At 45.1% G+C, this 15,131-nt stretch overlaps 1 protein-coding gene across 1 annotated transcript in view; it reads left to right on the forward strand.

Moving 5' to 3' along the window:
- The window catches only part of elovl2 (ELOVL fatty acid elongase 2), an 81,075-nt gene extending 66,090 nt beyond the window's left edge, over positions 1–14,985 (forward strand). The window contains exons 3-8 of the mRNA XM_073831203.1: positions 11,486–11,673; positions 11,790–11,867; positions 12,036–12,207; positions 12,781–12,905; positions 13,073–13,207; positions 14,622–14,985. Of these exons, the coding sequence (XP_073687304.1) occupies positions 11,486–11,673; positions 11,790–11,867; positions 12,036–12,207; positions 12,781–12,905; positions 13,073–13,207; positions 14,622–14,744 (821 nt within the window). The 3' untranslated portion in view covers positions 14,745–14,985. The remainder of the gene's footprint in view (positions 1–11,485; positions 11,674–11,789; positions 11,868–12,035; positions 12,208–12,780; positions 12,906–13,072; positions 13,208–14,621) is intronic.
- The last annotated feature ends 146 nt before the right edge of the window (positions 14,986–15,131 follow it).

Genomic DNA, 15,131 nt, shown 5'->3' on the forward strand with positions numbered 1-15,131 from the left:
ATAATAAGACTTTTTTCAAACCTGCAATAAAACTTATTCAAATTGTTTGCCAGTTGTTGATTCTCCACAGTGCTGGGGGATGGTGTCTTGTAGTTGGTGATGTCTTTCAGACCTTTCCACACTGATGCAGGGTCGTTGGCAGAAATCTGGGCCCGTATTCACAAAACATCTTAAGGCTAAAAGTAGCTCATAACTTGCCGATTTAGGAGAAAATCTTAAAAATAATGGGCGTGTCAGTCCTAAACTTAGGACTCATAAGTTTTTGCTCTAAGAGTGTTTCACAAAGCGTTTAGCGTTAAAACTAGCTTCTAAATCTGTGCAACGTAAAGACTGATTTATACGCGTCCGCAAGTTCGCTTGGGTTTGTGAAATCCCTCATTTCGCGCGGCAGTGTGCACGGCTTCTAGAGTGAATTGTTCGTGTGTCACCTCATTGCTCAAAAAAATTTTTAAAGCTGTTTTGGCTGAACAGGTACGCCGGTACAAACAACTCTATAATCCATCAATGCGTGACCATAGGAATAGTCAGATGGCAAAAAACTCATCGTGACCAGTATTGGAAAGGACGAAAACTTTTGCAAAAAAAAGTTTGTGAAACTTTACATTTTAACACTATTGTGTTGGTTTTACTGTTGAAGACTGCTGTAATAAAAATATTTCTCATAATTGCTTTTGTTAGTGTTTCACATACTTATACATACTTATTTTCATAGGCGTAATTCACAGTGGGTGGGACGCTTTTTGCAAAGATCGATATTGTCCCACCACTTTTTTGAACATCTCGCGGCACGGACGTACCTAATGCTGATGAAACATTCCTTTCTGTTAAATAAGGTGCTGATGCTGGAATCTGTATTTTTTTCTGAAATCATTCTCAGTGCGGCTCGTGTTCAGTGTTCACACTCGAGTGCTTCAATCCCTCGCTTATGACTCATTACGGTTAAAAATCAAAACAAAATACACACAAATGTGTCTCTGATATAGGATCACTGATGAACATATTTAATTTTATTAAGGGATGAAAAAAGTTGTGTGACTGTGGGTTAAAACCGAAATCCTCAGACTCATTTAACGATCATTCTACCACTAGACTATTGGATATTACTAATAATTGTTGCATATCTATGCATTTATTCACTGCATCATTTATCTCAAGGCTAATAATATATTATTAAAGTACATGTAAGAATAAAATTATCATGGTAAAAACGAGTTTAATGTCAATACATTATGTACGCATGATCAGAGCCTGTAACCACAAAACATTTCATCTTACCACTAAGAGTTCTCCGAAATGGCAGTAAAAGTTTTTAGCTAAGAGTTTTCTCTTAAAACCTATTCACAAAGCTGCTGAGACAAACTTTTACTAAGGAATAGAGAGAAGTCTTAAGCTAAAAGTAAGGGCGGGGTTGACCTCGTTACTATGGATGATGTCGACATGCTTAATAACTATGCACACAATGATTGGCTGATAGGGGAGGAGTCTCTGTCAGACATTTATTCATAGAAATATTATAACGTGCACTTTAAATGTTTTAAAATAAAAATGTTGCCATATTCAAATAAAGGTTTTAAGATGCAGGCTAAGTGTCACTAATTAAACGTGCCTTCAGCCTCATGTGCGCTCCTCGTATACAGTTAGCAGCTATGCAAATAAACAGCCTTTTATTTAACAGGGTAGAATAATCATAGGTGATAGTAAGGCATGTAAACGTAAAAGAAAACCAAACTGGACCCGAGAACAACTCTTACTTCTTGCCCAACTTGTTCATGAAAACAAGGATGTAATCAAGGGAAAATTTGGAGTTTGGATAACCTCAAAAACTAAAAAAGATGTGTGGGAAAATATATGTGTGTGTAAATAAATGCAGCTTTTTTGTCCAGAAGCAAAGATGACTGTGAAAAGCGCTGGTATTCTTTGCAAAGTCAGGCAAATTAAGGCAGAGATTGCAGAATTTAAGTGACAAACTACAGCTACAGCTAAACGGACATTACTTTCAAGTTGGAACAAAATGATATGCATTCTTTATTGTGGTGTAACAGTGGTCCAGTATATTACTGTCTCTGGTGGGACATGTAACATATTTTGGCAATTCACAGTAGAGATTTGCTTTATTAAAGGCCCCGAGAATGATTATAAAAGAGTCCGGTTATTGTTGCTCTGTGTCTGATTTGATCAGCCAGTTGTTGTAAAGCCGAGCTCATATGCGCTGTAAATGTAAAATGTAAATGTGAACACTCACAAGAATGAACAAGGAAAACTCCTGTGGCTAACAGAATGGCTTACAGTTGATGAAAAGTGCTTCTAGATCGGGACAGCACATCTTCTTTAATGCTGTTACATCTGTTCACCACCTCTCGTTGATGTAGAAGCATGTTCCGCCCCCACATGAATTCCCCATCTGTGATTCTGTATCGCCATCCGCTCTGAACAGCTGGAAGCCCGGCAGATGTAGTGCGCTGTCCGTGATGGTTTTAGTCAGGTTTCAGAGAAACACAGAGCAGCAGCGTTCAAAAATGTATTTGGGAGAGCAGAAGTTTGTCCGTTCCCTTCCGGGAACTCTACACTGCGTCCTGAAACGCTATGGGGAACGCCATTGGCGGGCCGCACTCTGAGTCATAGTCCAACGTCCAATGAGAAACGGGAGTGACGTCACAGGCGCGGTGACGTCATCGACCAGGAAGTATAAAAGCACGTGCGTTTGAAGCCGGCGTCAGCTTTTGTCATTCAGCGAGAGCGCTCTATGTCTATTGTCTGTCTGTCCCATACTGCTGTTTTTCAGTGCCAGTTTGCACTACTTTATTTTGAGCAGTATGCCTGGGGGAAAACGTTCTTTTAAGAACGAAAGAAGAAAGGCGGTTCAGCAGCCACATAGAAAGTGTGTCCCTCCCTGCCAACGTTTCATTGTTGGTGGGGCTACACACGATCTATGTGTGGTCTGCTGGGAGCGGAGCACGCTAGGTCAGCCCTTGAGGGGGCTGGCTGCCTGCAGTGCGAGCGAATGCCGCTGCGGTTGCTCCGTTCCCGGAAAGCCCTCTTTGAGGAGGGGGCTTTCGTTAGCGTTCCCTGCGGGTCTGGCCCCGCTTCCGTCGAGGCGGAGCGGCAGCTGCACTCGTGGGGATCGCAGCTAGATCTACTAGAGGTAGTGAGACGGGTGATCCCCTATCTCCTTCCCTATCTGGTGGATCGGTAAATCTCCTACTGGATAAGGAAGCCCGCATGCGGTTACTTCCATCCAGAAAGAGTTTTCAACACTTCCCCTATCTTCCTCCGAGGAGGTTGATGTGGAGAACGTTGTCAAAAGTATTCAACCGCCCCCCCCTGATCGCCTCGGTATGAGGAGCTGTTGGACGTGCTGACTAATGCAGTAGCTAAGTTAGCACTTCCAAAGCGGAACTTTCTGTTCTTCCCCGATCTGCACACTGAGCTGTCTAGATCAGGGGAAAAACTAGAAAGAAAAGATGATGCCGCGGGTTGAACAGACGCTAGTCAGCTATCTGTCACCCAGCCTGGCATCATCCTTAAAAGTTCCGTCTTTGCTTTCCAGGCCGCCTAAAATAACTTCAGGCTTGATGGGCAAATTGCACACGTGTCGGGGTTGCTGGACGGGAGCATAAAAACCCCAGCCGTGTACCAGCTCCTCACATAAGAGGCTCATATTAGGAGCATTGCAGCCCGTTTCCCTCCGGTGAGACCTAGAGGGCGGGATTGGCAACACTCCTGACTGGGGGCTTCAAAGACTAAGCCCGATCTAAGGGTCGTGCTTTAGTCTAAGAGGTCCTCGGCTAAATGGCCCTGATGGCGGTACCACAGGGCCAATGAGGGCAGCCCCTCTCGAAGACTTAGGTGCTTCACCGCCTCTGAGGAGTACGGTGACCACCTCTCTTCGGGGCCCTCAGGAGATTCGTCAGCTAACCCTGCCGGTGTTACAGGGCGCGGCAGTCTCCCGCGAACATCTTTCTCCGGTCTTTCCGCCCGGAAACGTAGCGGAACCAGAGAGTTCGCCACCCCCACGGGGGTTTCCAGAGCGCTTACTTCAGGTGCATCCTGCCAGTTCGCTGTTACAGGCCACCGAGGTAGCTCTCCAAATAAATCCAGAAACCAGCCTCGAGAGGTTGGTTCCCTTAGTAGAATTTCTGGCAGCGTGGAAACTACTGCCAAATATTTCTATGTGGGTCCTGCGTACTGTAGAGAAAGGCTATCGCATTCAATTCGGCGCCAAGCCGCCACCTTTCAGCGGGGTATTTCCTACTCTGGTAGGCCCCGAGCAGGCTCTGGTATTGGAACAGGAAGTGAATACTCTCCTGAGGAAGGAGGCCATCGAGGTGGTCCCTCCTCAACACAGAGAATCCGGGTTCTACAGCCGGTACTTCATTGTTCCCAAGAAGGATGGGGGCCTGCGGCCCATTTTTAGATCTCAGACAGCTAAACCTCTCAGTAAGAAAACTGAAGTTCAAAATGTTGACTGTCAGACAGGTCGTGTCTCAAATCAGGTCCGAGGACTGGTTTGTCACGATAGATCTGAAAGACGCATACTTTCACGTCTCCATCCTTCCTCAACACCGGAAGTTTCTCAGGTTCGCTTTCAGGGGCAAAGCTTACCAATACAGAGTTCTTCCGTTCGGCCTAGCGCTCTCTCCCCGAACTTTCACGAAGTGTGTGGATGCTGCTCTGGCTCCTTTGCGACTCCAGGGCATCCGCATACTCAACTACATAGACGACTGGCTCATCCTAGCCAGTTCGGAACAGTTAGCAGCTCAACATCGAGATGTTGTTCTTGCTCACATGAAAGAGCTGGGGTTGAGACTCAATGCCAAGAAAAGTGTGCTGTCTCCATTACAGAGAACCACTTATCTAGGTGTAATCTGGGATTCGACCACCATGCAGGCACGTTTGTCACCTGCTCGGATCGAGTCGATCCTTACTGCAGCAAATGCGGTCAAGCTAGGCCTGCTACTCACTGTCAAACAGTTCCAAGTACTGTTAGGTCTTATGGCAGCTGCATCCAACGTGATACCTCTTGGACTGCTGCACATGAGACCACTGCAGTGGTGGCTCAAAACCAAAGGGTTTTCCCCGAGGGGGAACCCATTCCGCAAGATCAAGGTCACGCGGCGCTGCCTACGTGCCTTAGTCATGTGGAAAAAGCCCTGGTTCCTATTACTAGGTCCAGCGCTGGGAGCTCCTTGCCGCCGCGTCACGCTAGCGACAGATGCATCCCTCACCGGGTGGGGAGCGGTCATGAGTGGCCGCTCCGCCCAAGGCCTATGGAACGACCGGCATCACTCTTGGCACATAAATTGCCTAGAAATGTTGGCAGTGTTCCTGGCTCTGAAGCATTTCCTTCCAGACCTGAGAAACCGTCACGTGCTGGTCCGCACAGACAACACGGCGGTGGTCTACTATATAAACCACCAGGGAGGTCTGCGTTCACGCCCCTTATACAAGCTGGCGTGCCAGATCATCCTGTGGTCACAAGGGAAGCTTCTCTCATTGAGAGCAGTTCACATTCCTGGACGTCTCAATGTGGGAGCAGACGTCCTGTCGAGGCAGGGGCTGAGGCCCGGGGAATGGATGCTTCACCCTCAGGTGGTGAAGCAGATATGGAGAGTCTTTGGTCAAGCCCAGGTGGACCTCTTTGCGACTCAGGAGACATCGCAATGTCCCCTTTGGTACTCTCTAGTTCCTCCAGCTCCTCTCGGACTGGATGCCATGGTACAGACGTGGCCGAGGCTTCGTCTGTACGCTTTTCCCCCGATCGCTCTGCTCCCGGGAGTTCTGGAAAGAGTGCGCCGGTACGGAGTACGGCTGCTGCTAGTAGCCCCGTACTGGCCGGCCCGAGTATGGTTCTCGGATATAATCGCCCTCCTCGACGGCTCTCCATGGGAGATTCCTGTCAGGAGCGACCTTCTTTCTCAGGCTGGGGGCGCAATATGCCACCCCCACCCAGAGAAGTGGAAGTTATGGGTGTGGCCCCTGAGGGGGCACAACTCATAGAAGCTGGTCTCTCAACCGAGGTTGTTGAGACCATCCTTCAATCCAGAGCTCCCTCTACGAGGAAACTTTATGGCCTGAAGTGGAACCTGTTTGCGTCATGGTGTCATGAACGCCGTCTAGACCCAGTCCACTGCCCGGTTGGTACAGTGCTGGAGTTCCTGCAAACTCGTTTGTCCACTGGGTTAGCTCACTCCACCTTGAAGGTGTACGTGGCGGCTATATCGGCTTACCACGCCCTTCAGGGCGGCCTTTCAGTGGGCAAAAACCCCCTGGTCTCACGTTTCCTCCGCGGTGCACTCAGGCTGAGGCCTCGTGCAAGACCGAGAGTCCCTACATGGGACTTAGCTGTGGTGTTGGAGGCGCTGTGTAAACCTCCCTTCGAGCCTCTGGAGGAGGCCTCCGATCGGATGCTTACCCTAAAAACAGCACTGCTGTTGGCGCTAACATCTCTTAAGAGAGTCGGGGACCTGCAGGCCCTTTCAGTGGCCCCTTCTTATATGGACTTTGCCCCAGGGTTGGCCAAAGCATTCCTCTACCCAAGAGCTGGGTACACACCCAAGGTCCCCTCAGTAACACCACAGCCAATAACGCTGCTAGCGTTTTATCCTCCTCCATTCGTGGAGCACGACCAGAGGAAGTATAACTTGATGTGTCCAGTAAGAGCACTAGACACTTATGTCCACAGAGCTGCCCTGTGGCGTAAATCAGAGCAATTGTTTGTCTGTTACGGCCCCCCTAAGAGGGGGTGCCCGGCTTCCAAGCCTACTTCAGTAAGTGGATCGTTGATGCCATCTCTACTGCATACGAGTCCTCTGGTCTCCCATCCCCGATGGGAGTCAAGGCTCACTCAACTCGAGGCGTTGCAGCCTCCAAAGCTCTGATGGCAGGTGTCCCGATCCAGGACATCTGCAGTGCGGCGGGTTGGTCCTCACCTCTAACGTTCGTCAGATTCTACGAACTAGACCTCAGAGCCACTCCGGGCTCAGTCATCTTTCAGCTCTAGCAAAAAGGCTAGGCTCAAGAGGTCAAAAGGCGCTTTCCTTCTAACAAGGAAAAGAGATTCTACCCCTTTCGTTCTGGCAATTTCCCCAGACAAAGGCGTATGATTCTCCTCAATAATTGTTCCTCCTGGTCTGGCAGGTCCCCAGACAGGAGATGTATCCCCACCATCTTGGCCTGGCACCTCCCAGGCAAGTGGTGTGTTATCCTGCCTCGTGTGCCCGAGGGCCGAGGCCTGTATTCCTCGTGTCTGATGGTTGATCACAGACAGAGATGAATTCCAGTGCCCTGGCAAGATCACCAGGCACTCCTTATGTCCCTCTTGTACTGGCTGTAACGCAGACAATGGACTACCACTTCTCCTCGTGTGCCTGAGGGCCGAGGAGCACTTCTCCCCCTGCGCTGGTCATATGACAGGCAGCGGTTGAGACCCCTATCCTCGTGTACCTGAGGGCCGAGGTCTACTTATCCCTCTTGTCTGGTGGCTGATCACAGACAGAGATGAATTCCAGTGTCCTGGCAAGATCACCAGGCACTTCTTGTGTCCCTCTTGTACTGGCTGTAATGCAGACAAAGGACCACTATCTCTCCTCACGTGCCTGAGAGCCGAGGAGCATTTCTCCCCCTGCACTGGTCTCATGACAGGCAGCGGTCGAGAACTCTATCCTCGTGTGCCCGAGGGCCGAGGCTCAGGTATCCCTCTTGTCTGGTGGTGGATCACAGACAGAGATGAATTCCAGTGCCCTGGCAAGATCACCAGGCACTTCTTGTGTCCCTCTTGTGCTGGCTGTAATGCAGACAAAGGACCACTATCTCTCCTCGCGTGCCTGAGGGCCGAGGAGCATTTCTCCCCCTGCGCTGGTCTCATGACAGGCAGCGGTTGAGAACACTAGCCTCGTGTGCCTGAAGGCCGAGGCCTATTCTATCCCTCTTGTCTGGTGGTTGATCACAGACAGAGATGAATTCCAGTGCCCTGGCAAGATCACCAGGTACTTCTTGCGTCCCTCTTGTACTGGCTGTAACGCAGACAAAGGACCGTCATTTCTCCTCGAGTGCCTGAGGGCCGAGGAGCATTTCTCCCCCTGCGCTGGTCTCAGGACAGGCAGCGGTCGAGAACACTATCCTCGTGTGCCCAAGGGCCGAGGTCTATTTATCCCTCTTGTCTGGTGGTGGATCACAGACAGAGATGAATTCCAGTGCCCTGGCAAGATCACCAGGCACTTCTCGTGTCCCTCTTGTACTGGCTGTAACGCAGACAAAGGACCACCATCTCTCCTCGAGTGCCTGAGGGCCGAGGCTCATTATCCCTCTTGTCTGGTGATGGATCACAGACAGAGGTGGATTACCACTCGCGTCCTGGCAAGATCACCAGGCGGAGTTACCACAGTGTCTCATCAGGTAAGTATTTCTAGACACTGTCCCTTCTCGGTCTTGCGAGACCAGACGAAGGATGACATGACCTCGTGGGCTCGAGGGCCGAGGTCTCTTTTCCCTCTGATCTGGTGGGCTCCACAGTCAGAGATGTATTACCACCCATGTCCTGGCAGGTTCCCCAGGCTGAGGTTTGTATTGTATTGTAACGCTGTTTTTCCCCCCTTGTTCTAGCAGAAACTAGGCAGGGTGCGGAAATTATGGGGGCGTTGATACCTCGTTCCCCATAGCGTTTCAGGACGCAGTGTAGAGTTCCCGGAAGGGAACGTCTCAGGTTACGTATGTAACCCTGGTTCCCTGAGGGAACGAGACACTGCGTCTCGGACCATAATTCCCGCATCCCTGCTGCGCTCGCTTCATTCCTTTGAAGCTGACGCCGGCTTCAAACGCACGTGCTTTTATACTTCCTGGTCGATGACGTCACCGCGCCTGTGACGTCACTCCCGTTTCTCATTGGACGTTGGACTATGACTCAGAGTGCGGCCCGCCAATGGCGTTCCCCATAGCGTTTCAGGACGCAGTGTCTCGTTCCCTCAGGGAACCAGGGTTACATACGTAACCTGAGACGTTTTGTTGAGTAGAGAGTGGAGATTAGCCAGATGGATATTGAGCAGGATTCAGGTGTGTCTAACTGGGGTTGTAGCTAAACTTTGCAGGACACTGGCCCTCCAGGGCCGAGGGCCAACAGTGCCATCCAAAGCAGTACCTAAGGCTAGTGATGGGCAAATAAAGCCTCATGAAGCACTACATTTTTTTTGACTGTTCAGAGAAAAGCTCAAAGCTTCAAAAGCAGGGGTGCCCAAATTCTGGGCCGGTGTCCTACAGAGTGTAGCTCCAATTTACCTCAACACACTTGTCGGGAAGTTTCTAGTATGCCTAGTAAGAGCTTGATTAGCTGGTTCAGGTGTGTCTAACTGGGGTTGGAGTTAAACTCTGCAGGACAATGGCCCTCCAGGGCCGAGTGTTAGTGGTTAGAGAAAAAAATAACGCAGTCAAAAGCCTGTGAAAGTCAGACAAACTACTCACCACACATTCCATAGATCAATTCATGTTGTGAAAACTTGTGAAAAAGTGAATTGCGCACATGATTGTACCAAAAGTGAGGCTTTGTTTGTCATTGGTCACGTGATTTCTACATTAACAATACAAGCTTTGCATAGAGGCTTTATCAGGCATGGCCATTTATTTTTGACATTAGCAGATGGTTCAAATGTCACTACCTAAGACCCTTAGCCTGGCTATCGCCAGACCACGTTATGACTTCGTCATGATTCGTGGTCTGGGAACCACATGTTCATTTTCTCGTATTTGAGGCGTGGTTTACGAATGCCCAGAGCCGTTTATTGGGCGATACGAATGTCTATCAAATGCGCCTGTGTGTAGTTCATAGCCAATCGTTTCAATTATACCGGATGACGTATGTAGAGCGAACGCCTAAAGTTGCTCTTTTTTCAAAATAAACTTGCGTTCTAATCTAATTAGAAGAACACTATACCGTGTCTACACCGGACGCGACAGTTGCCGCGCCGCAACAGCTAAAGTCTGTCTACACTGGACGCGACAAGGCGACCGTTGCAAATCATTTAAACTTTTGTGTGAGCACGTCATAAATAGAACGCGGCAGCAGATTACAGTCGGGATTTGCCATGTCTCGCCGCATCCAGTGTAGACAGCATAACAGGTTCTAATGTCATTTGTCGCGTCGGGTCACGCCGCTCGCGTCCAGTGTAGACACGAAAGATAACTTTGCGGCTGCTGCCATGCTGGATCCATAGTAACAAACTGCTTCGGTGAGTCGCATTGAAGGCGTCATCGTCTTGCTGCTCCCTCCCCGTTCTGTGATTGGTTCCCTATCTTAGGTGAAAATTAGGTCCATGGTTTCCAGACTGACTAGAAGCGTGAATAAAATCGCGCTGCGCAAGGCAGGATGGGGAAACCCAGGCTATAAGACCCTTGTAATCTTACTATTCTTAATTAAAGTTTAGATGCACATATCTAGTTCCGAAATCTCTGTCGGCCTAACTAATTCTTTGCGTTTTCCACATGTGAATCCTTGCCACTGACAGGGTAGGCTACATTAAACATATGGCAAGCAGCGCAAATGACAATAACAGGAGGTTATTTGTTGAATATAGAATGATTTCGATTTACCAGAGTTGTTTGATGGACTCGTAATAGTTGGAGCGAGAGAAAGAGAGAAAGAAAAAGTAGATGTAAATGACAAGTTAATGGGCTAATGAAATGCTAATGTGCTGCGCTAGTGGTTAAGATTAAAAATCAAATTATGTCAAATTAGTTCAATAGATAATAGAAATATGGTGATAAGTTATAATTTAGCTATTCAAACAACAGAGAGTGATATAGTAAGAGATTCCAACAGAAAAATAAAGCTAAACACTGAGAAGCGTCTCAGACAAAAACTAGGGATTATGACAAAGTATGGAAGCATTGCAGTAAGCGCAAAGTGTCTGACTTTATGGCTCAGTTTTAATCATCTTTTAATCTTGTACAAACAAGTGTTGTATTAAGCAGTATAGAGAGGGTATGGAATGAAAAACATTTTTGTTGCTACATGTAAATGTCTATTTATTTATCAAATACTACATCCAATCCATTGCATCTGGAATAAAAAAGAAAACACTGTAAGAGTATCATGACATGGATCTAATTACAGCCATTGTACAGCCATTTTACTTTATTAATAAACAAAAACAAAAGTACAAAAGTGAAATGGCTAAGCATGGCTAAGATGGTACAGGACACTGAACTAAATCAAACACATGCTTAAATACACAAGCGATAACAAAGCTAAAATTTTGTTTAAAAGTTGTTGTTTTTTTTTTACTTTTATGCTAAAGCTGACCTGGTTTACATCACTAAATACAATGCTTATAATATGATGTACTGCATAATGATATGGCATGTCACCTAAAGAACAACAGTCGGTTTTGCTAACAAGCTTAAGCTAAAGTTATTATAATAATGTGAATTAAATTTTATACTGTACTGTATAATAAAGATACTGTAAACAGTATGTGATGTGTGTGTTTAATGTCAGATACTCGTGTGAGAGGATGGCTCCTGCTGGATTCCTACACACCAACATTCTTGCTTACCATCACCTACCTCCTAACAATCTACCTGGGAACAAAATATATGAGAAACAGACCAGCATACTCACTGAAAAATGTTTTACTGCTGTACAACTTCTCTATTACTATGTTGTCTTTATACATGCTGGTTGAGGTAAGTGAGCATACAGTATTTTTACATGTATGTTTGTGTCTCACAGTAGCAAAGTAGGTGCATATCGGTTGGTGTCTGCTGTTCTTACCTGATGTTGTGTTTCATGTGTTTGGTAGTTGATATCATCAGTCTGGTCTGCAGGTTATCGTTTTCAATGTCAGGGACTGCATGAAGCTGGTGAAGCAGATATTAGGGTGAGTAAGAAAAACAGCATATCCAATGATTCTATAAATCTCTTTTTGTAGAGTTAATAATATTCAAGGTATATGTCAAAAACAGCTCACACTAAGTAAAAAAGTAATTGTCATATATATGTTACTAATTTTAACTTGCACTGAAAATGTCACATTTTACATGGATAGGTAGCAAAAGTACTGTGGTGGTACTATTTCTCCAAGCTCATTGAATTCCTGGACACCATCTTCATTGTGCTGAGGAAGAAAAACAACCAGATCAGTTTCTTGCATGTGTATCATCATGCCTCTATGTTTAACATCTGGTGGTGTGTCCTTAACTGGATACCCTGTGGACAGAGTAAGTGAGCGTAAAGGACAAAGTTACATCAAGGAAAGGTCAGGGGTTTAAGAGACAGTACTGCGGAAATGTGTCAAAGTTTCAGAGCAGAAGCAGTATTGTTTTGTTGGTGTCTTAATCAAATTAAATTTACTAAAGTTATTTTATATACACAGAAAGCATATTAAATACAAAAAAAAGGTGATTATACAAAATGTATTATATAAATTTGTATAATACAAAAGATAATCATTCATGTTTATTTCACGCTATAACTTCTAGTAAACAGGAAGATTTGCTGCTATTTAAACTAAGGAGCTTATACAGTGATTTGTTGCGCCACATCAAAAAGTGTCAAAATGGCATTTATTGTTTGAATTTCCAGATAAAATGGACTTCAATTTGAAAGATAATACTTTGTTTTGTATTTTAAGTAACAACAATTTTATTGCAATATTTGGATGAGAGGCGCGCTACATAATGTCTAGTGAGGTTTCATTCACGCAATTAAAACAGCTTAGGCAGTGAATATAAATTCATTAAAATGCTTAATCTTTCACTTCAAACTGTATATAATGCAACATCTTTGTCCAGGTTTCTTTGGGCCAACACTAAACAGTTTCATCCATGTCCTCATGTATTCTTACTATGGTTTGTCAACCATCCCATCCATGCACAAATATCTATGGTGGAAACGCTACCTCACACAGGCTCAGCTGGTCAGTGTCAACCTTTCTATCCAACTATATTGTGCTCTTACATTTCCATATCCCTATACATTTTTCATGTTGAAGTCCTCATGAGACTTTATATTCTGTACTTTTGTTTTTATTGCATTCCATGTGTTAGATGATTGTCTCCCAATAATGTTCTCCTTTTGTCTCAGGTTCAGTTTGTATTGACTATATCACACACAGTAAGCGCATGGGTAGTTCCTTGTGGTTTCCCTCTGGGCTGTCTGAAATTTCAAACCTTCTACATGTGCACACTTGTCGTCCTGTTTGTCAACTTCTACATGCAGGTACTACTGAAAACTCCTACCAATTAAAAAAAAAGACCTATTCTTTAGTAAATATAAACTAATGGATGATGGCACCAAATAGAAAACAGTTGGGCAGCTCTGGCCCTCAAGGTAGAGACCTGCACTCCCACGGGAGTACTGCAGGACCCAACGCAGCACGGGACAAAACTTGATGGCCGAGTGCGGGTGTGGGCGGGTAGAGACTCGTGTGTGTGTGGGATGCGGGAAAATAAAATGATTCGAGGACTCTTTCAAAATAGAAATATCTAAACATAAAATATCTAAAAAACAAAACATTGTTATTCATCTATTGCACAAAAGCAGCAAGAAAACTAGCATAACATAAATATGATTAGTAAGCGCAAGGATAGGCAGTTTCAATTTATAACCTGTTTACAGCATGAGCAATGTAGCCATCTGTTGATTTCTGGAACGCATCGGCCAATCAGGGGTGTTTAAGTTATAATACACTCACTGCTCAAATTTTTGCACTGTGCTGAATATTGCATTTCTCACAAATTAAAGCACACAAAGTGTAGACATTGTGAAAGATTCATTGTGCATAATATTCATAGTGTTATAAGAGCTTCATGAGGTTGCGTATGAACTGAGATGTCAGCTTTAAATGAGCTTTGTTTGCTTGCATTCTGCCATGGATGCACGCAGCAGCTCATGCTTGCTTTTCTGTTAAGAATAACAGTGGTTTGTGAATGTTGATGCTTAGCCTAAATAAATATTTTATCGGGAGCGTTTATGCTGGGGTCTTGTGAAACTTACGAGATGTTACAGAACTGTTTCATGTAAATTCAATTGATGTACTGAAAAAAAAAATCTATATAGGTTACTTTTTTGCAGGCTTTTGCGGGTGGAGGACGAGATAACATATTTCTGCGGGAGCGGGACTGAAAAATTTGTCCCGCGCAGGTCTCTACCTCAAGGTCAAATGTCCTGGAGAGTTTAGCTCCAACCCTAATCCAGCAGACATTAAAAATTCAACTTAAATTCAACATTCAATTCAGTTTTCAGGATTACTTTTGAAAATTACCGGCAGGTGTATTTGATTATGTTTGGAGCTAAATACTGCAAGAAAATGCCCACCACTGTTCTGTCATACTAAATTCTTAAATGCAAAATTATTGTCAGTCAAAGCCTGACAAAAAACTTGACCCCCTATTCTTTAGTGAGCCTCTGATGATTTTGAGTGTGAAGATGACTTGGCAGTACTGCTGCATATTGAAGTGAAACTTGTGTGTCATGGGGCCATTGCCTTAAGTTTGGTTAGATCATTACTTTTAATTCACTCTGCCTAAAATGCTGCCTATTGGTGGTTCGGATCATGCTTAATGCAGTGTGTGTGTGCTGTGATGCTTCCAGTCTTAACAATTGTTACTCAATAAATGGCTTTTCTCTGCAGACATACAGAAAGAGGAAGCTGGAGGGTGAAAGAATTGCTAAAGTTGATGATCTTAAAAAGAATCATTCTAATGGCCTTTCATCCTCTCTCAACGGAGCCAACTCCAAACAGAAGCTGCAGTGATGCCACGAAATGCCCAATGGAATGCTCTTCTCAGTTCACTTATGCTGAATACTAGCTCAATAGCAGCCATAATCATTTGATAATCAAAATGCAATTTTATAAATTAGAATATAACTTTTTAACCATTTTGTATCTTTGTTTTGCGTATGTTCCTCTCAAGCCAATGTAAATGTTGTACAATAATTTTGTGTAGAAAAACATTTGTCAAACTCTTATTCAAAATAAATACCTCTGTTATGGAGTACAGTAGCTACTTTATTGCACATCTTTGGCAATTTATCTCTAATGGCAAGACAATGTTCTGTAATACAACTAAATCACTATAATAATTTGTTGTTCAACAAAAGCCTTAGTCTAAAAGTCTTCATCCGATATGCTGATATAACC

Source organism: Garra rufa, chromosome 24 (genome assembly GCF_049309525.1).
Source record: "Garra rufa chromosome 24, GarRuf1.0, whole genome shotgun sequence".
Taxonomy (NCBI): domain Eukaryota; kingdom Metazoa; phylum Chordata; class Actinopteri; order Cypriniformes; family Cyprinidae; genus Garra; species Garra rufa.